Source organism: Periplaneta americana, chromosome 11, assembly GCF_040183065.1.
Source record: "Periplaneta americana isolate PAMFEO1 chromosome 11, P.americana_PAMFEO1_priV1, whole genome shotgun sequence".
Taxonomy (NCBI): Eukaryota; Metazoa; Arthropoda; class Insecta; order Blattodea; family Blattidae; genus Periplaneta; species Periplaneta americana.
The window spans coordinates 13,688,986-13,710,409 of NC_091127.1; the positions used below are offsets into that span (position 1 = coordinate 13,688,986).

Sequence of the window (21,424 nt, forward strand, 5' to 3'; positions counted from 1 at the left end):
TGGGTAACTTTCGGTGCTGGACCCCGGACTCATTTCACCAGCATTATCATCTTCATTTCATTCAGACGCTAAATAACCAGAGATGTTGATATCGCGTCGTAAAATAACCCAATAAAAAAAATAAATTCAATATGGCATCTTCTTGTCAGTGCTGTAATCCATTTTGCGTTATCCAGGGGACACCACGAGGAGGCGGATGTGTGTCTGTTGTGTATGAAAATTTTGCTAGGATGTTGGAGATGGGTAGGCCTTCAGTTTAGGTGAATTATTGTGTCCGATCTTGTTTTAACAACTACGAAGTTGAGATGATATGCTAATTAAACTCTTATCTTAAGAAAGCATTGTAATATTTTACACATTACTGTAACATTAGAAACTAGAACTTTGTACAGTGTATAATTTTTTATTTGTTATATCTATGGAGCTTGATGGTCATGTGAGTGGTTGGTGCTTTCTTGCAGCTAGGTGTATATGCACCGTTTGTGCAGCGATGTGTCCTGAACTCTGTGTTGAAGACCAGGTCGCTGGCTGCCCAGGCCCTGGTGCCTCTTATAGACCCACATCAACACTTGGAGCTCATCATGGAGCTAGTCTCCTCTGCAACATCAGTTTGGGTCACAGAGAACTACAGACATGGGTTGCTGCTGCAGGTAATTAGAGGATTGATAACAAGAGCTTTCAGTATTTGTCAAAGGCAAGGTTTTGTTCTCAGAAATTGATGTTCCATGAAAGTGTTGTCAGCTTTTTTCTCTTGACAATTGAGGCATTTGTCATATCTTGTAGTTTGTTCAGCCAAATGTATAGAAAACATGTTTCTGTTGTTGCAGAAGTCTTGTTTGACATTTACAATCTTCTTAATGTATCCAGCTGTTTGCTGACAACATAAAGTCCACTATAGTCCACTGTAGTCTATTCAGTTGTTGTTTTTCACGAGAAATGAGGGGTATTTTGATCGGTGTTCATTATAGATGCCTATTTCTAGTAGCCAGAGTTGGAGTGTAGTCAATATATACTGCAGGGCTGTGTTGTTTGACATTTACATTGTACATGAAAATGTTCCTTCAGTACAGAAGTGAGTATACCTAACTGACATACTTACTTACTTACTTACAAATGGCTTTTAAGGAACCCGAAGGTTCATTGCCGCCCTCACATAAGCCCGCCATCGGTCCCTATCCTGTGCAAGATTAAGCCAGTCTCTATCATCATACCCCACCTCCCTCAAATCCATTTTAATATTATCCTCCCATCTACGTCTCGGCCTCCCTAAAGGTCTTTTTCCCTCCGGTCTCCCAACTAACACTCTATATGCATTTCTGGATTCGCCCATACGTGCTACATGCCCTGCCCATCTCAAACGTCTGGATTTCAAGTTCCTAATTATGTCAGGTGAAGAATACAATGCGTGCAGTTCTGTGTTGTGTAACTTTCTCCATTCTCCTGTAACTTCATCCCGCTTAGCCCCAAATATTTTCCTAAGCACCTTATTCTCAAAGACCCTTAACCTATGTTCCTCTCTCAGAGTGAGAGTCCAAGTTTCACAGCCATATAGAAGAACCGGTAATATAACTGTTTTATAAATTCTAATACCTAACTGACATAGACGATTTATACTATTTTATTAGATTTTTCATATAATAATAATAATAATAATAATAATAATAATAATAATAATAATAATAATAATGATAATAATGGTTTATTTTAACTGACAGAGTTAAGGCCATTCGGCCTTCTCTTCCACTCAACCAGTATGACACAAAATTATTACATTGCTATAAACAAAACATAATTAATACAATACGTAATTAATATAATACAATGACAATTCTTTTTATCTTCCCAACACACCAATGAAATAATAATAATAATAATAATAATAATAATAATAATACTCATACCTAAATATAATTAAATTATTAAACTCGATCATGATTATAATTATAACTTCAATTTGACTGTGTCTGTAAGAAATCGTTCAGCCTTTTCTTGAAAGTAGTTATTGTCTGGCAGCCCCTAATTTTGTGAGGTAGAGAATTTCATTCATGGGGGACGGAGACGGTAAAAGAGGATGAATAGTAGGATGTTCTATGAGAAGGAATTGTTAAGATTTGGCTCTCCTGTGACCTGGTGTTTAGATTGTGATTGGAGGACAAGTAGTTAAACCGGGAATGAAGATAATTTGGAGTAGAAGTGTGGAGAACTCGAAACAAAAGAGACAGCGAATGAAGTTCTTTTACAGTTATTGAGTTACAGCCAGGATAAATATTTGGACGAGGGTGTAATATGGTCAAATTTGCGAGCATTGCTGATGAATCATATGTATAGTACGACAAAAATACCCCTCTTCAGTCTTGCGATATCACATTAGTTTTTGTAGTATAAAAAAATATTCTGAAACATTTATACGTAACTCAATAATAAAAATACGATAATAATACTTTATTGTTGTATATACACTTTTAACACTTATATAATCACTGATTAACTTCTTTACTGTGTTAACTTTTTAGGAAATTGTCTAAATTTGGACAATGAAGAATAACACTTCGAAACTAATCAGCCTAAAAAGTTAACACAGTAAAGAAGTTGTAAAATTAATCAGCGATAATAATAGAATGCAAGCAGAAATCCTTTAATTTTATTGTGAATTGGTTCCACATACTCACTCTCTTACGTCAGTGTGAATAGTGAACCTGAAATCCTTGCAGATATTTCTGTGCGACTGCATTAATGTAACGAAATGTTCATTTATTTATTTATTTAATGTATTTATTTATTTATTTTATTTTAATTTAATTTAATTTAATTTAATTTAAATTTATTTTTATTTTATTTTTATTTTATTTTATTTTATTTTATTTATTTGATTTTATTCAATTTATTTTATTTTATTTTATTCGATTTATTTTATTTTATTCAATTTATTTAATCTATTTTATTCAATTTATTTAATCTATTTTATTCAATTTATTTAATCTAATTTATTCAATTTATTTAATCTAATTTATTCAATTTATTTAATCTAATTTATTTAACGTAATTCATTTAATTTATTTAATGTATTTAATTTAATTTATTTAATGTATTTAATTTAATTACTTAATCTATTTAATTTAATTTATTTAATCTATTTAATTTATTTATTTAAATTTAATTAATTTATTTAATTTAAATTTAATTAATTTAATTTATTTTATTTTATTTTATTTATTTTATTTATTTTATTTATTTATTTGAGGTTTGGTTTTTGGTTTGGTTAAGGCCATCAGGCCTTCTCTTCCACACCACCATTTAGTGTCACGTTGTGTTTCAGGTGCTGGTTCTTGTGCGAGAAGGCATATCAGTTGGTACAGTAGGAAATGAGAGCGCAGAGCAGATCGAGCAGTGGGTCGTGAGCTTACAGTTTCTGTTAGGGTCGCAGGAAAGTCTTCACATCAGCCTTGTTACCTCACAAGTCTACTTGTGCGTACTTCAGACCCTGGCAGGAAACTTGTTTACAGCTGTCAGATGTGAAGTGTGGCAAGAGATTCTTGATCGCCTTCATTTGCACTTGGAACTACTGAAATCAAAGGTAATTATATGGTATGATATTTATTGTCTTCAACTTCCAATGATAGTAGTGACCCTTCACAATTTATATACAGCTCCACCACTTCATTTGTTTACATTTACATCATCAATGTTTCCTTATCATATGAGTCCCTCTTATTCTTTCCCAATCCTGTTATTCCTAAATTCTATAATTTCATGTACTTACCTTCTCCTTTCCTATTCATATTTCTTTACCTCCTACTCTCACCCTATCATTATTCTAAACTTACTAACGCCTACTCCCCTCAGTGTATTCATTTTTATAATAACTATCCCCTATTATATACACCAGAGGTCTGCATCGGACGTTTTCGCTGGAGTGTCAAGTAGTTCATAGCATAATCGGATAGGTAGCGCACATGCATGATGGGTAAAATTGTCACGAGCGATAAATCCTTGAACGGTATAAGCCGAGTGTTAGACATTCGTTCTTGTTATAGTGATGAACTGTGTAGTAACATCAAACTTTGCAGTGTTTAACTAACCTCTTCATAGTACAACTATAAAACTTGCTTTAAAATGTAATATAAATGTTGTACGCTAATATGTTTTCTCGGGATATCAGCCGAGTTAAGATTTTGGAATGCTCCAAGCTTTCGACTGCTATCTCTGCAGCCATCTTCAGGGAAGTGATGTCCGAACAGAAAGTCGAAAGGTTATATAGATGTTAGGCTGTCTCAGGTGAAACGGGATTGGTTGGCGGATCGGCCAATCTGGGGCTGGGAATTGTCATCCCTTGTAAGCTCCGCCCCTCCTGGGATTCCTGCGTGAAGTTTGGCGGGCGGCGAGCCCTGTTCCGCCGGTTGGAATCAGTTGCCGTCCTCAGTCCGTGATCTTCATGACCTTGATTGTAAGAGGACCTAAGTTGGTCTAAGGCCGGTGTCCATGCCTGACTGAGCTGGAGTCCACTGTCTCTGTTAAAGTTGTTTTTCTCCAGCTTGATCTCTAAGGCCTCCTTGATTGTACGATCCCAGTAGTGGCTTGGTTTGTTAATGATCTTGGTGTGGTCAAACAGTATTTTATGCTCCTTTTCTATGCTGTGTTGCGCCACTGCAGATTTTTCCGGGTAATACAGCCTCAGGTTCCTCTTATGCTCTTTGATTCTGTCTTCTATTGTGCGGCCAGTCTGCCCTATGTATACTCCGCCACACTCGCATGGAATCTTGTAAATCCCTGGAGTTCTTAAGCCCTGACTGTCTTTAACCTGACGTAGATGACTCCGGATTTTGCTCTGTGGTTTATGGATGGTTTTGATATTTACCTTCTGGAGGATTCTGCTTATTTTGTGTGACACGCTCCCTCAGAATGGAATGAAAGCTTTCTTTGTCGGTTCTTGCTTGCTGTCTAAGTCTATGGTGTTACATCTCGTGGTAACTTGTTTGAGGGCTTTGTTGATGTCTCTCCGGCTATAGTTGTTTTGTTGTAGTGTTCTACGAAGATGGTCCATTTCTGCAGGCAAGTTGTTGATATCGGAAATGACTATGGCGCGATGTAGTAGACTAGTCAGGACGGACTTCTTCTGCGAAGGGTGGTGGAGGCTGAGTGCATTCAGGTACAGATCTGTGTGCGTCGGCTTTCTATACACGCCATGTCCGAGAGTACCATCTGCTTTCCTGTGTATGTGGATATCCAGGAACGGCAGTGAGCCCTCTGACTCCACCTCCATGGTGAACTGGATATTCGCGTGGATGCTGTTGAGATGTTGTAGGAACTCTTGTAGCTTGTCTTGTCCGTGCGGCCAGACCACGAAGGTGTCGTCTACGTAGCGGAAGAAGTGGCTCGGCTTGTGTGTGGCTGAGTCTAGGGGCCTGGTGTTCGAAGTGCTGCATGTAAAAGTTAGCAATAGCAGGTGACAGCGGGGAGCCCATTGCCACGCCGTCGGTTTGTTCGTAGAATTCACTGTTGTACGTGAAGTAAGTAGTAGTCAAGGCCAGTCGGAAGAGTTGTAAAATATCATCCGGGAATTGTTCCGCTACCAGTTCTAGAGCCTCTTTTATCGGAACCTTTGTGAAGAGTGAAATTACATCGAAGCTCACTAGTAGATCTGATGGGACCACTCTGATGTTCTCCAGAATTCTAACAAATTCTGTAGAGTTTTTCACATGATGTTCAAATCATACATAAATGTTGTAGATAAATGTTTTTTTTCCACACAGAAGTGATTTTGTTTTTGCCACATCTGATAGATGTTATTGGATGTAAATGTAATTATTATAAACGGAGAACACAATCACGATAATGCAAGAACTGTATCAAGTTTTCTAGTAGTAGTAATAATAATAATAATAATAATAATAATAATAATAATAATAATAATAATAATCTCTAATAATTAGTGTATCAATCTTTGCGTCTGTAACAGTTGTGCAGCATGATTATTCGTTTTATTATATTTTCTGTGACGTTATGTCTGTACTAATATTGTTATTAATCTACTGCTATATCAATAATATTTTGTAAAACATTTCTACATTGTCGCAGTATATAGGCGGAACACTATATATATATATATATATATATATATGGTAAATCAAATATTGAATAATTATTAATTAGCAATAATAACTGTATATCGAAGTTTTTCATACTATTTTATTTATAACTTCATGTTCCTGTTTTGGTACGTTCCATTGACTGTTTCATTAAACGTTTGTCATAAACACAGAAAATAAAGCCTTATTTTTACAGTGTGAGCAAAACATATGTGTATCTTATTTTTTTTATTTTATTGGGTTATTTTACGACGCTGTATCAACATCTCGGTTATTTAGCGTCTGAATGATATGAAGGTGATAATGCCAGTGAAATGAGTCCGGGGTCCAGCACCGAAAGTTACCCAGCATTTGCTCGTATTGGGTTGAGGGAAAACCCCGGAAAAAACCTCAACCAGGTAACTTGCCCTGACCGGGATTCGAACCCGGGCCATCTGGTTTCGCAGCCAGATGCGCTGACCGTTACTCCACAGGTGTGGACTGTATCTTATCTGTCGCCTTCCATACAAGATAAGACATGTCGGTGAGATGACCTTGTACTGTGCTTCTATTTATTACGAGTGTATCACGACCGATCGTATCTCACTCGAGGGTGCGACACTCAACCGAGTTCAAGTGAGCGATTTAACTCCAATGCAGCACTCTGATATACACCCTACCAAATACTTGGATCCTGTCTAAAATTCCTGTAAAGCAGGTTTGAATAATTGTGATGGTGTCGTGTATAGTTCCTGAGCGTTCACGCGCTAAGCGAAGGGTCCTGGGATCGATACCCGGCCCCGGAACAATTTTTCCTTGAAATTATTCAAACCTGCTTTACAGGGAGCTACTACCTGAAAGCTAGATTTGCATAATACATTCGTTACTGGAGGTACGTTAACAGACAGCCACAAACAAACGGTCACAGTAGCATGTTCTGTGTGTGATATAGGCAACTTCGATAGCATAATTTTTAGTAGGTTATTTAACGACGCTGTATCAACTACCAGGTTATTTAGCATTGATAGAATTGGTGATATTGAGATGGTATTTGGCGAGATAATGCCGAGGATTCGTCATGTCATAACCTGACATTCGTCTTACAGTTGGGGAAACCTCGGAAAAAACTGATACAGGTAATCGGCCTAAGCAGGTATCAAACCCATGCCCTTGCGCAGCTCTGGTTTAGCAGGCAAACGTGCTACTGCATCGAAATAATGAGATAAATTTCTTAAAAAAAATCATTCCTTTAATTATTATTCAGTTCTGAGATTATTTCTACTTTCTCGATGTTATTATGTATTTATTATTCCATTAAATAACATTGTAAAGCTCTCTGCTATAAGTATTTTTGATTCCATTTATTTGCGTGTATGAAAATGATTCTGATTTCATATTTAACATTTTCATTAAATTGGCTAGACCAGATGGTTTTTAGTGAACATGAGTTAAATTTACAGAGAGTTGCAGGACTCAGGTTACAAGAATTATCATTTTGTTGTGTTCCAAAGAAATATTGACACCAGTGAAAATTAAAATGAGAACACTGTACAGTAGCCTTCTGAACCAATCAGAACACTCCATTTTCTATCAGCTGCTACTGGTGCAACACAGAATGCTACCACAGTCTACTATATACAGTCGCGAAGCTTGAGGTGTTTTTTTGCAAATCTCGTGATAAAGTGCTCCAAGCGGTTAGCAACTAGAAACAATATACTGTCCATGGTCGACTTTGGACTGTGTTGTATTTCCATCGAGTGCTAGCTCGTTGCGTATTTCACATTGATGCTTGTGAAATGCTCGTATTGGTATAATGAAAATGTTAATGGCTAAAATATAATAATTGGAATAATAATATGGGACAAGGAGGAGACGTTTGTAGTGCTATAAATTGTAGCAACAGTAAGAGAAAGAGGCCAGAGTTATCCTTTTTCCGATTTCCGAAAGATTCAGAAAGGTTCCTGGATTTCCACAAGAATGCTGTGCAGAAACAAAACTGTTAATTTGAAGTTCTTTGTGACTGCTAGAATACATTATATCCTTAAATTTCACAATGAAATGTTTCAGTCTAACCGAAAGGACATTAGATACCGGTTAAAGTTCTGTCACTTAGGCTGCTAAATTTCCAGAGAAATAAAGGTTAAGTCTACTTTTTTTTTTTTTCAGAGGATATATTTTTAATTGTAGCTATTAATTTTGTTATTATTTTTATGTGTTATTTTACTAAAGACGTAGAAAAATTAAGTTTGTTTTAATGAAATTTATTGATCACGTTTTATTTTCAATTCTGGTGGGATTATTATTGCTTAGGCCTACTTTTTTCTTCAAAGGATATGTTTTTAATTATAGCTGTTAATTTTGTTGTTTTTTTATTTGTTGCTTTACTAGAGACGTAGAAAAAGTCTGTTACAATAAAATTTATTGATCACGTTTTATTTCCAATTCTGGTGTGATTATTATTGCTTAACCTCATCCCACTTTGTTAACTACATAAGCATACACTACAAGTACCGGTACGCGTAAGTTACTCCATTAATTCATATTTCCATTATTATTGTTGTAAAGAGAAATGCAAATTAATATTTATTGGTTTCATAGTTAATTATCGCTATAATCTTGAATGAGTGAAGCTATTATAGTAAATTTCAGTTCGTTTTGCAGAAACAAAAATTATATTAACTTATTTCTTGCAGGTATCTTCGAGTTTATGGTGGAATTTAATATACTTCATTAAAATAATAAATTAACTTTATGCATTTAATATTTCATCAATGGAAGGAAGGTGTTAATTTTTCCAAAAGAACACGACAACGAAAGTGTAACATATTTTGTCGGCTGCTAGGAGAGAGATCTGCGATGATGAGGCGATAGTAGCGATCCTAGTGGTGGGCAACTACCCATGTTTGCATTTTTACTACATATTGAGTTTCGCGACTGTATATAGTAGACTGTGATGCTACTGTGTTGTCAGTTTTCTACGTGCTGTGTTACATGGTGTTACTATACCAAGTGCGTAATTTGTGTCAGTGTTATAAATAATTTGCAGTGTTGCTGTGAAATGTCGCAAAAAAGATATAATTCGGAAAATGATGACTCAAGAGTGAGAAGCCTTTTGTAGAGGCGTAGCATTAAATAGTCAGGTGTCAAAGATTCAACAGCTGTTGTGCAGTGGTTATTGTGGCAACATTGCATCTCTTGCTGCCAACATTACGCAAAGCTGTCAGGTGCATAGTTCAGTGGCTTGGGTATAAATAAACAGAAAAATTTTATGGACATTTTAAATTTTTTTTTTATTCTAGCAGTAATATAATCAGAATGGTGGGATAACTGAAGTACTCAAGAAAAATCTCTCCTTCAGCTACTTTGTTTTTCAGAAATATCTCAGGACCTGCCTATTATAAAACCACATGTCCTATGAAGCGAAATCATTAGCTGACTGAATTACTTACAGCTAATGCTGTTAACAGTATTAAATACAGTAAAACCTCGATAAGATGCGCCCGCTTATTATGCTATCCCGTGTAATACGCTTTTTTTGTCCGATCCCTGCACATTTCATATATAACGCCTTTATAAAATACCCCATTGCTCAAGTCCCGCATAATACGCTGTTTTTGTGGAATATGTTCGATGTAATTTTCAACAATGTACTGTAACAGCAATGAAACATTTTGGCCATTGAACTCACTGGTGCCATTAACCTGAAAAATATTGGTATACGATCCTTTACCTGCGCATTTAAACCTTCATACTTCATACCTTAGTATACCCCACCCTCTTGTTACGCTCTCTTATTCGACTCCTTATCTGCGCGCTTAAAGCCTACATACAGTCACAATACCTCACCCTCTTGCTAACCCTCTCTCTCAAACAGCATTTCTCACTCGGTCGTAATAAAATTCTGGAAATTTTTGCTGGGCAGTTTGTTGTCCTTTAGTGTGTTGAAGTGTCGGTGAATGTGATTACAATGAGTGTTAAACAAAAAGCGCTTTCTGTGTGGAAAAAATTGGAAATCTTACGAAAGTACGATGAGAACAGTACTCTTACTCAGAGACAACTCTCTGATGCATTAGGAATCCCATCATCGACGTTAAGAACGATAATAAAAAATCGCGACTCAATCACTACAGCTGCGATGTCAAGAGAATGTAATCGCAGGAAACTGAAGTGTGGTAAACATGAGGACTTGGAGTACACGCACACGGCAAACAACTATAAATTACTTTTTTTTTTTTTTCGAAAGAATTAAGTACAGTACATATTGTAAATGTCTTTGACGTACAGTACAGTAATTACATAATGGAGTAATACTGTATTGCCTTTCATGAATCATGTATTTCAGTAAAGAAAAATGCTAATAGATACTGTATATAAGTCAAAATTAGTATACCCGCCTAATATGCGGTCCCGGTTAATATGCGGTTTACACCTGGTCCCTTGAACAGCGTCTTATCGCGGTTTCGCTGTATATTATTTTAGAACTTCAAATTTTTATCAAACATCTGTGCCGTACATAAATTACTTGATTGACTCATGTGCCAATATAACGAAATAATTAGATTGTTACAATTAATTATTTGAAATAAAATTTAGTTATATCGATACATTTATATTAATTCGTAATTGCCTGAGTAATAAATAATTTTGTGCGAGATCGTGCGTATTTGCTTGGTTTCTGCACAAAACCAATCCGCGGAAAGTCTAAAATTCCCAACCTAACACACATCACAATTTCCCCCTTCTTACCGCTTAAGTGACATATTGATTTTACTGCTTTAGGCTTTTAACATATTATTTTTAGAGACGTTCAATATAGTAATAATTATAAATTGGAAACTTACCACTGCAATTTCACCTAAATTGCACTGTTAATTATTGTTTTTAAATATTTGCAAAAATTAAGTAAACTCTACAACTCCACTAAAGTTACTGCATTCGTGATGCAAGTAATATTAAGGAAGCCGTGAAAAAATCAACAAGATTCCAGACTCATCATAGACTGGGGGGGAAAAAAGACAGACGTATATCACGGCCTGCTGGAGTATAGTAAACACAGAAAACATTTTAAAGCAACAATGTTGAAGATAGATATTTTTGTTTTGCAAATTTGCCGTCATTGAACAGAAACCAACATGGAGATTTCATTGCAACTAATTAGAAATTCCTCTTTCGGGCATGTAATGAACGATCTTCGCACAAAATAATATACGATACACGAGCAGTATGATTTCTTTCAATTCTCGGAAATTAAAAAAGCTCAACTACGTTTCGCTTTTTCAAACTTTTCCTCGAACATGAAAACTTCAACATACCGCTCTTGTAACGCATATTACTATTGTTCATTACATGTTTCATTAATGTAACATGGGTTAAATGCAATTCCATATTGATAGGTTACTGTATTGTTGCAGGAAGAAAAGACAGACAGCGATCCTTCACAAAGCAGATCTCCTGAACAACCCTTCAGCCTCATAGGATACGAGATGTTCTTGCATAGCTTAGTACAGCTTCTGTTGGAGCTTTCACTAGCTCTCTACACTCCAAAGATGCCAACTGCAGAATGGTTAGAGTATATGGAGAAACTGGTAGTGAATCTCCTCTTGTTTGAGAAGTACAATGTTGCCAATGTAGCACTCAACTTTCTACAAGCTCTTCTGAACGGTGATGGAGAGTGTTTGTATGAAGACGAGGAGGAACTGACTACGTCACTGGACAAATACTTCTGCAGTCGTGTCAAGGAATGGGACAGATGTCGTGGTGGAGCTCTGGCTGCTGTGCTGGTAACCTCTCCAAACATGGGAAGGATTCTGACTGAACATGTGGTGTCCCCAGAGAACGACGAGTATACGGAGTTTCACACGAGGGCGTTTTGTGTCTTGAGCTGTTGTCCGAAGGCATTCCTAAGGATGAAATTGGGGGCAGAAGAAGTGTTGCGGATGCTGCTTCAGCAGTCTCAACAGGAGAACGTGCATGAGAGCGTGGTGTGGCCAATGTTGAAGTGTGCTGGAGCTCTCATGAAGACCATGATTCAAGAAAATGTAAGCTTCTTTCATTACTATTTTCCAGCTTCAAAAATAGTAGTAGTTTCTATATCCTCCAGCATTTTTATTTTAAGTATACTCACTCGGAAAACTAAAAAGGCACTTTTCAGACATAAACATAGTTTTTAGGCATTTATAAGAGTTTATGGTTCTATACAAATCTAGCTTTCAGGTAGTAGCTCCCAGTAAAGCAGGTTTGAATAATTGTGACGGTGTCGTGTATAGTTCCTGGGGTAGCTCAGTTGGAAGAGCGTTTGCGCGCTAAGTGAAGGGTCCCGGGATCGATACCCGGCCCCGGAACAATTTTTCCTTGAAATTATTCAAACCTTCTTTACAGGGAGCTACTACCTGAAAGCTAGATTTGTATAATACATTCGTTACTGGAGGTACGTTAACAGAAAGCCACAATTTAAGTCACACAAGTATTAGTGTGCACTCACAGTTGAGTTCTGGCGTCTTGTCAGCTCATTTGAGTCGTGTGGATACAAAGGAAAGATTGTGACGGTGTCGTGTATAGTTCCTGGGTAGCTCAGTTGGAAGAGCGTTCGCGCACTAAGCGAAGGGTCCCGGGATCGATACCCGGCCCCGGAATAATTTTTTCTTGAAATTATTCAGTTTATGGTTCATTTAAGCATTTTAGGTCCTATAGAATTTTAATGCTAAAGTAGGATGGGAGGATATTTTTAAACCAACTATTGGAAAAGAGAGCCTACATGTAACTAGTAATGATAATGGAGTTAGGTTAGTCAACTTTGCCACATCAAAAAATTTAATTGTTAAAAGTACAAATACCTGGGAGCAACAGTAACAAATATAAATGATGCTCGGGAGGAAATTAAACACAGAATAAATATGGGAAATGCCTGTTATTATTCGGTTGAGAAGCTTTTATCATCCAGTCTGCTGTCAAAAAATCTGAAAGTTAGAATTTATAAAACAGCTATATTACCAGTTGTTCTTTATGGTTGTGAAACTTGGACTCTCACTTTGAGAGAGAAACATAGGTGAAGGGTGTTTGAGAATAAGGTGCTTAGGAAAATATTTGGGGCTAAGAGGGATGAAGTTATAGGAGAATGGAGAAAGTTACACAACGCAGAACTGCACGCATTGTATTCTTCACCTGATATAATTAGGAACATTAAATCCCGACGTTTGAGATGGGCAGGCATGTAGCACATATGGGCGAATCCAGAAATGCATATAGAGTGTTAGTTGGGAGACCGGAGGGATGAAGACCTTTGGGGAGGCCGAGACGTAGATGGGAAGATAATATTAAAATGGAATTGAGGGAGGTGGGATATGATGATAGAGACTGGATTAATCTTGCTCAGGTTAGGGACCAATGACGGGCTTATGTGAGGACGGCAATGAACCTCCGGGTTCCTTAAAAGCCAGTTAAGTAAGTATAGAATTTTAATAGGGGATTCTATATCCATGAAACATAGAAATAACTGAATAACATATGTTTAGAACGTAACTATAGCTATGGAACTAGAAATCCGTTCCATACTCATTACATTTATGACCCCCAAAGTATTTTACTATTGGTTTTCACTATAAAGGCATCTTAAGTTAGAAAACAGGTGAAGTAGCATTTATCTCTGCTTTCAGTATGCACGCAGATATGTAACAATTTAGAAAGTTTCCCCAACATTCTCTGTGTGTTAGATTTGCTTTAACATTCTGTGAACTGTGTCCAAGCATACACTTTCTTTTCAGGTGCCATTATCTTCAGAAGTAGCCGGTGAGATGTGTCGAGTCTTACAAGAGTTCTCCACAGCAGAGAAATCTATTATGTGTCGTCTCACTGTGGCAGGTGTCTTATTAGACAACACAGCCTGGCTGAAAGGAAATCTGCCATTTCTATCAGGTACTAACTTCTTGTTATTAAAAGATTTAAGTACTGTTTAAATTAAAAAAATAAAGATATCTTTATATTATGAATGCATAGTTAATATTGTAAATTGTTTTCAGTACTCTTTTTTTTTTTTCTGTTTGTTTTTGAATTGTTCTTTGGGTCAGTGTATCCGCATGGTGTACCCTCCATTAGAATAAATAAATAAATAGTATTTTCTGCAGAGAGAATTGCAAAGTTGTGAAGGAATGCACATGCATACATAGAGAGATTGACATGATGATCTCATAAATTGCCTTTCCTTTAAAGAAGAAAAGCAGTCTAGAATGTCATATACTGTAAATAAAACAGATAATAGATGTAAAACAAGTGCATTCTGAATTACGCATTCTTTCTCTGTATATAGAATACTAAGTGATGTGGAATGATTAGTATTGAGGAAAATTCTGTAAAGAAATTCTAGAGACATGTCATTAGTTTTCCATGTCAGAAGAAAATTTTGGATTCACTGAGTTAGTAGGCGGTAAGCAACACGAAATGACTTACTGACCCAATTAGTTTATTTCCAAATCTCAAAACTGGTCTCTGTCTCTTTCTTTAGCATAATACCTTGTTATTGTTCTTCAAATAATGAGACAGAAAAATTACAAGATAGAAATAGAAGTGGCATACATTTATGAACAACATATTTGGAACATTTGAGCGATAGTCAGAGATTGAGATGACTTTTGGGGATTAATATTTGGTGTTGCAGTTGTGAATGTGAGCTGCCTCTGGTCAGTGATCATGACACTGTTGGTTGATGACTGCACACAAGTGCGCGAATTGATTTCTGGCCTTGCTACACAACTGGGCTGTACCAATTTGCCCGTGATGTCACAGAGGGCTAGAGAGTTGTTGCTGGAACATTTTGTCCATATTATGGAACATTTGGATCCCTTGACATGTACTGTGTGTCTTATGAGCTGGTGCCTGGGTCCAGTTGATGAGGAATCAGATGTTGAAGATATGGAGGTATGTTGGTACTTCTACATACAGTCTAATTTTATAATAAAGTAACTCTTGAGGCTCGCATTTTCTACGTATTTGCTACATAGTTTATGACAATAATGAGGTCAAATACCAGAGAATGTAGTACTGTTCTGGAGTTGTAAATTTTGGACTTGCCTAATGTAGAACAATAATGAGGTCAAATACCAGAGAATGTAGTACTGTCCTGGAGTTGTAAATTTTGGACTTGCCTAATGTAGGACAATAATGAGATCAAATACCAGAGATTATAGTACTGTTCTGGAGTTGTAAATTTTGGACTTGCCTAATGTAGGACAATAATGAGATCAAATTTTGGACTTGCCTAATGTAGGACAATAATGAGATCAAATACTAGAGATTGTAGTACTGTTCTGGAGTTGTAAATTTTGGACTTAGCTAATGTAAGACAATAATGAGATCAAATACCAGAGATTGTAGTACTGTTCTGGAGTTGTAAATTTTGGATTTGCCTAATGTAGGGCAATAATGAGATCAAATTCCGGAGATTGTAGTACTGTTCTGGAGTTGTACATTTTGGACTTGCCTAATGTAGGACAATAATGAGATCAAATACCAGAGATTGTAGTACTGTTCCGGAGTTGTAAATTTTGGACTTGCCTAATGTAGGACAATAATGAGATCAAATACCAGAGATTGTAGTACTGTTATGGAGTTGTAAATTTTGGACTTGCCTAATGTAGGACAATAATGAGGTCAAATACCAGAGATTGTAGTACTGTTCTGGAGTTGTAAATTTTGGACTTACCTAATGTAGGACAATAATGAGATCAAATACCAGAGATTGTAGTACTGTTCTGGAGTTGTAAATTTTGGACTTGCCTAATGTAGGACAATAATGAGATCAAATACCAGAGATTGTAGTACTGTTCCGGAGTTGTAAATTTTGGACTTGCCTAATGTAGGACAATAATGAGATCAAATACCAGAGATTGTAGTACTGTTCTGGAGTTGTAAATTTTGGACTTGCCTAATGTAGGACAATAATGAGATCAAATACCAGAGAATATAGTAATGTCTTATCTTCGAGTCCAGTTTCTGTAACAGGTTCTTATTGCTCTGCATTATCTTTTTTAGTTGTTCCGTCACAGAGAACTGCAGTATTAATCGTTTTTTAATTTATTTTACATAGCTGAAATTGTTTCTGAAGCCACAGATGTGTTCACTTTGCATGATTGTATTTAAGAAGTTGAGAAGTGAAATTAATGAAGAAGCTATTGGTGACGACAAAATTGTACGTGAAACAGAATCTTTGTAAGGTAGTAAATTAATGGCTTTAATGAACAGGTCCATGCATTTGTTCTTTGTCCCATGTTACATTTTCAGTAATTTTATTTGTGTCTCATTTTCAGGACCGAGTATTTGATAAGGGTGAGATGAACATATTCGCAGAACCAGCAGGGTTGTCAGAAATGGTGTGCAGTCACTTAAAGAAACTCCTGGCTGGAGATAGAGGACATCAGTTGCTGGAATCACCCTTACCTGAAGAACTGAAAGATTGGCTGTCAGGAGCGGATGGAATTTGTTTCCAAACACTGGCACAGTTTCTCGATGTAGCAAGAAAGGGAGCCATATTTTCCTCAGGCGAATCTTCGCATTTCCTGTTCCTTAATCAAAAAGCCAGTCTTCTGACCATTTACAGAACTAAGCAGCTCATGGAAGCTGTGTACAGTGCACTCGCTGATGTGGAGTAAGGATTGAAGGAGAGCATACATACCATTGCCTATGTTATTGCAGATGGCTGCAGCAGTGTAGCTCAAAATAATGCCGTTCAGGTTGCAGGTTTAGCTTCAAGGGTTACTGTCATATAAGATTTTCTTATATTTAATTCAGAAAGTAGTAAATTTGCACAAAATTTTATCCAATATTCTTTTGAGAAGATTAACTCCGTACATAGATGAAATTATTGGCAATCATCAGTGCGGTTTTAGGCATAATAGATCGACTATTGATCAGATTTTTTGTATTCGACAGATATTGGAGAAAAAATGGGAGTATAGGGGTACAGTACATCAGTTATTCATAGATTTCAAAAAGGCGTATGACTCGGTTAAGGGAGAAGTTTTATATAATATTCTTATTGAAATTGGTATTCCCAAAAAACTAGTTCGATTAATTAAAATATGTTTGAATAAAACGTACAGCAGAGTCCTTATAGGCCAGTTTCTATCTGATGCTTTTCAAATTCATTGCGGGCTAAAGCAAGGAGATGCACTATCACCTTTACTTTTTAACTTCGCTCTAGAATATGCCATTAGGAAAGTTCAGGATGACAGACAGGGTTTGGAATTGAACGAGTTACATCAGCTTCTTGTCTATGCGGATGGCGTGAATATGTTAGGAGAAAATCCACAAACGATTAGGGAAAACACAGAAATTTTACTTGAAGCAATTAAAGTGATAGGTTTGGAAGTAAATCCTGAAAAGACAAAGTTTATGATTATGTCTCGTGACCAGAATATTGTACGAAATGGAAATATAAAAATTGGAGATTTGTCTTTCGAAGAGGTGGAGAAGTTCAAATATCTTGGAGCAACAGTAACAAATATATATGACACTCAGGAAGAAATTAAACGCAGAATAAATTTGGGAAATGCCTGTTATTATTCGGTTGAGAAGCTTTTATTATCTAATCTGCTGTCTAAAAATCTGAAAGTTAGAATTTATAAAACAGTTATATTACCGGTTGTTCTGTATGGTTGTGAAACTTGGACTCACTTGGAGAGAGGGACAGAGATTAAGGGTGTTTGAGAATAAGGTGCTTAGGAAAATATTTGGGGATAAGAGGGATGAAGTTACAGGAGAATGGATAAAGTTACACAACGCAGAACTGCACGCATTGTATTCTTCACCTGACATAATTAGGAACATTAAATCGAAACGTTTGAGATGGGCAGGGCATTTAACACGTATGAGCGAATCCAGAAATGCATATAGAGTGTTAGTTGGGAGACCGGAGGGAAAAAGAGCTTTGGGGAGGCTGAGACGTAGATGGGAGGATAATATTAAAATGGATTTGAGGGAGGTAAAGAGTGTAAGGTGAGTTGGGGTACGTGCATTCCCTAAATATGAAAGTTCATAGTAGCACCTGAGCCCTTTGTAATTTTGAAATAAGATTTTATTGGTATACTAAGTGGTTAATTCTGTGTGTTTTCATCTTGTGAGTTTCTTAAGTGGTCGAAGCATTTTTTGTGAAACAAATAAATACCATTATAATGTTGAGGATATGCAGTTGCCCAGTGATATGGGGTAAGAGTATCTCCAGGCTGTAACTTTCTGTGGTAATGGATAGAACATAATCAAGGGGCAAGTGCGTATTCTCTGTTCTTTTAGCTACAAATGCACGTTTCAAATTTTGTTTTATTAATTTTTTCTGATGTTATGTATGTCGGCAATAAATGGTGTTCAGAGAGTAAGATTAACACTTCCCGAGATGACAGGACGAATCTGAAATGAACTATAGAGATATGGACTGAAGTTGCACTTGCCCCAGAAATGCAGTTACCCCAACTCACCTTACTGTATGTTCTTATAAAACAAAACCATTTCCATTAAAGGTTCCTTTACATTTTATGTAAAGTCAAAATATCATTGTTACGAATAATACACATTCTAACTCAATTCCCATTTAAATTATTATCTTTGAAGAAATTAAAAATCAATTTCGAAAAGAAATTAAGTTTAAAAAACATAAAATTTAATCTGTCACACGCTAAAAGTGTTGAAATTGTTAAAAAGATATTTACCTTCGACAGACGGCCCTTTTCGACGCTATGTGTCGTCGTCTTCAGTGTCTCTTGAACCACTGGTGATCTTGGCTCTGCGATGTGCAGTTGTCGATGGTAGGGGTGGGGGTGTGTTGCTCCTATGGTGGGGGTTGGCTGTCTGTATGCTATGACGTACTATGACGTCAAACAATGTGTGCGTATTGAACTGTAGTTGCGTGTTAAGTATATATTGTGAGTGTGCTATTGTATTCTTATATATTTCGTACTGTTCTAGGATGTTTAACTGTGAACAATAGCACACCCACAATGTATACTTAACACGCAACTACAGTTCAATACGCACACATTGTTTGACGTCATAGTACGTCATAGCATACAGACAGCCAACCCCCACCATAGGAGCAACACACCCCCACCCCTACCATCGACAACTGCACATCACAGAGCCAAGATCACCAGTGATTCAAGAGACACTGAAGACGACGACACATAGCATCGAAACGGGCCGTCTGTCAAAGGTAAATACCTTTTTAATAATTTTAACACTTTTAACGTGTGACAGAGTAAATTTTATGTTTTTTAACAAAGTGTTAACGAGAACTTTAATCAATGAAATTAAGTTTACAGTAATGTTAAGTAATGTGTTAAGTGTTACATATCTACAGTACTTAAATCGAAAAGTATCTGCTGAGACGTTTTTGTTTACATTCTCTTCTCGCAAGTCTTGCAGAGTGGAGTTCCACTCACCCCCACTGCAGAGCAATAACCTCCAGGAGCACTGCTACTATTTGCAGCGTTGCAACATATTGCATGTTTGCATTGACTTGCTCTATTATCTCCGTGAATTAATGTAATAGATTCCTTTCTTCCTGTACAAAAGTAATTGAATTAGTCACCAAGAATTATGTACATTACCTCAATGTACTTAGAGTCCGTCCTACTTACTGTCCTACTTATTGGTAGAGATAAATTCAATCTTTTGATTTTAAATTTCCATTTTCATTACAATCAGATTCACGGAATTTTTATAAGAAACAATATTAATTTCCTGTACACCCCTCTTAAAGTATCTAAGTGGATCCCGTTGTGAAGTTTGGTGCCCTTTCCTTTGCATACAGACTTTGATAGAAGAATAATTTGCCATGCTGTAATATCATAGGCATTGGTCCACATTATGGCGCATCTCCACTATTAAACATTTAACAACATGTTTAATATAACATGTTGAATTTAACATGTATATGGACATTTCAAATCTCAATTGACTTAACATGTTAACTAAGTATGTTGAATTTAACACTTTTAACATGTTGGCGTGTTTTCCAGCAGAAATGGAAAACATGTCAAGTCAATTCATTTGCTCGTGCAGCGTCGGTACAGTTTCCATAGCAACAACTATAAGTGGCGTATATCTTGATCATTTTTATACTATCATTGGTCCTTGGTGTTGGCTGTAAGTTGTTGGAAGTAATGGAGTGGACGAAAGAAAATACATTAGAATAAAATTAATGCATGGATGGAAAGGCCTTGTTTGTGGGATATGTATGCAAAAGAATACACGGGCAAAACTAAGTGGCCGACTGTTTTAGAGAACTAGAATTATTATTTAATTGTTCTAGAGAATACAATAGAGAGTTTTCGCACTCTCATCGTACGCTAAACGTTAATGCTATGTTGACGTCAGTAATGGTCGTATTTGGTGATGTATGTTAACGTTCGTAAAACTTCGGAAAGAATAATTATACTCTATTACCTGCCCCTTTAACATTTATCATGTCGTAGGTCCTATGATAATCGCGCTGTAATTTTTTTAATTGAGATGAAATGGCTGCTCTTAAATTGTGTATTTCTTTGATCTAACAGGAAGTATTTTTGCAGCACTATATTAAAATCGTGTTCTGACATTCTCAGCAAGTTTTTGAATCCAAATCAATCTTCAACTTTAAGCTCATTTAGAATGTATCCTGCACAGTGTCTTTTACTAAGATATTGCCGTATCCACATTCTCATTTTCTTCCTTTTCAAAGCCTCGTAACAAGCAATAGAGGCAATTACAAAAGTCAGCTCGTCATCTGAGTCCATTGTCCAAGGTTTGAAAATAAAACACTATCTATATTGAAATCTCATAGACTGTTTATGGTGGACTACGCAAAGAAAGTAAGTTTAACACGTTTAACAGTGTGGACAAAGTGCTAAATGAAATTAGCATTAACATGTTCATTCAACATGTTGGGATGTTAACGGTAAACAATTTAACATTTAACATGTTGTTGTTAAATGTTTAATAGTGGAGACGCGCCTTTAGCCATTCTAGTCAGAGCCAAGCCCCTTGAAGCAGTGAGTATGATGTCGTGTAAGTGGAATATTGAATACAATTCAGTGGCTAAGAATAAAAACGGCACATCCTACTTGCATGCTGTTTAGAGAAATAAGCATTCGAAGCTCGGAACCATTCTTTTCTGCCTTTACTATAGGCCTATCGATGAAATAATTTTTTCGTGTAAATACAGTGCCTTTCGCTGTCGAGTCGCCTGTTGTAGTCAGCCGCAGTGCCGGAAGCTCAGTTATCAACGGTTGCTATCGCCGACAATAACCGAGCTCTCGGCACTGCAGCCGACTGCAACGGGCGACTCGACAACGAAAGGCACTGTAGTATGGTGACAAGATAGAAATGTCTGAAAGTAA

At 36.5% G+C, this 21,424-nt stretch overlaps 1 protein-coding gene and 1 non-coding gene across 2 annotated transcripts in view; both read left to right on the forward strand.

Annotated features, from left to right (window-relative positions):
• Positions 1–16,844, forward strand: part of THADA (Thyroid adenoma-associated protein homolog) — a 65,997-nt gene extending 49,153 nt beyond the window's left edge. The window contains exons 21-26 of the mRNA XM_069839026.1: positions 462–650; positions 3,317–3,574; positions 11,477–12,103; positions 13,826–13,976; positions 14,716–14,975; positions 16,364–16,844. Coding sequence (XP_069695127.1) covers positions 462–650; positions 3,317–3,574; positions 11,477–12,103; positions 13,826–13,976; positions 14,716–14,975; positions 16,364–16,705 — 1,827 coding nt within the window. The 3' untranslated portion in view covers positions 16,706–16,844. The remainder of the gene's footprint in view (positions 1–461; positions 651–3,316; positions 3,575–11,476; positions 12,104–13,825; positions 13,977–14,715; positions 14,976–16,363) is intronic.
• On the forward strand, positions 12,625–12,697 carry TRNAS-ACU (transfer RNA serine (anticodon ACU)). The gene has a single exon. It is a non-coding gene; the product is annotated as a tRNA-Ser (tRNA).
• Positions 16,845–21,424: the final 4,580 nt, after the last annotated feature.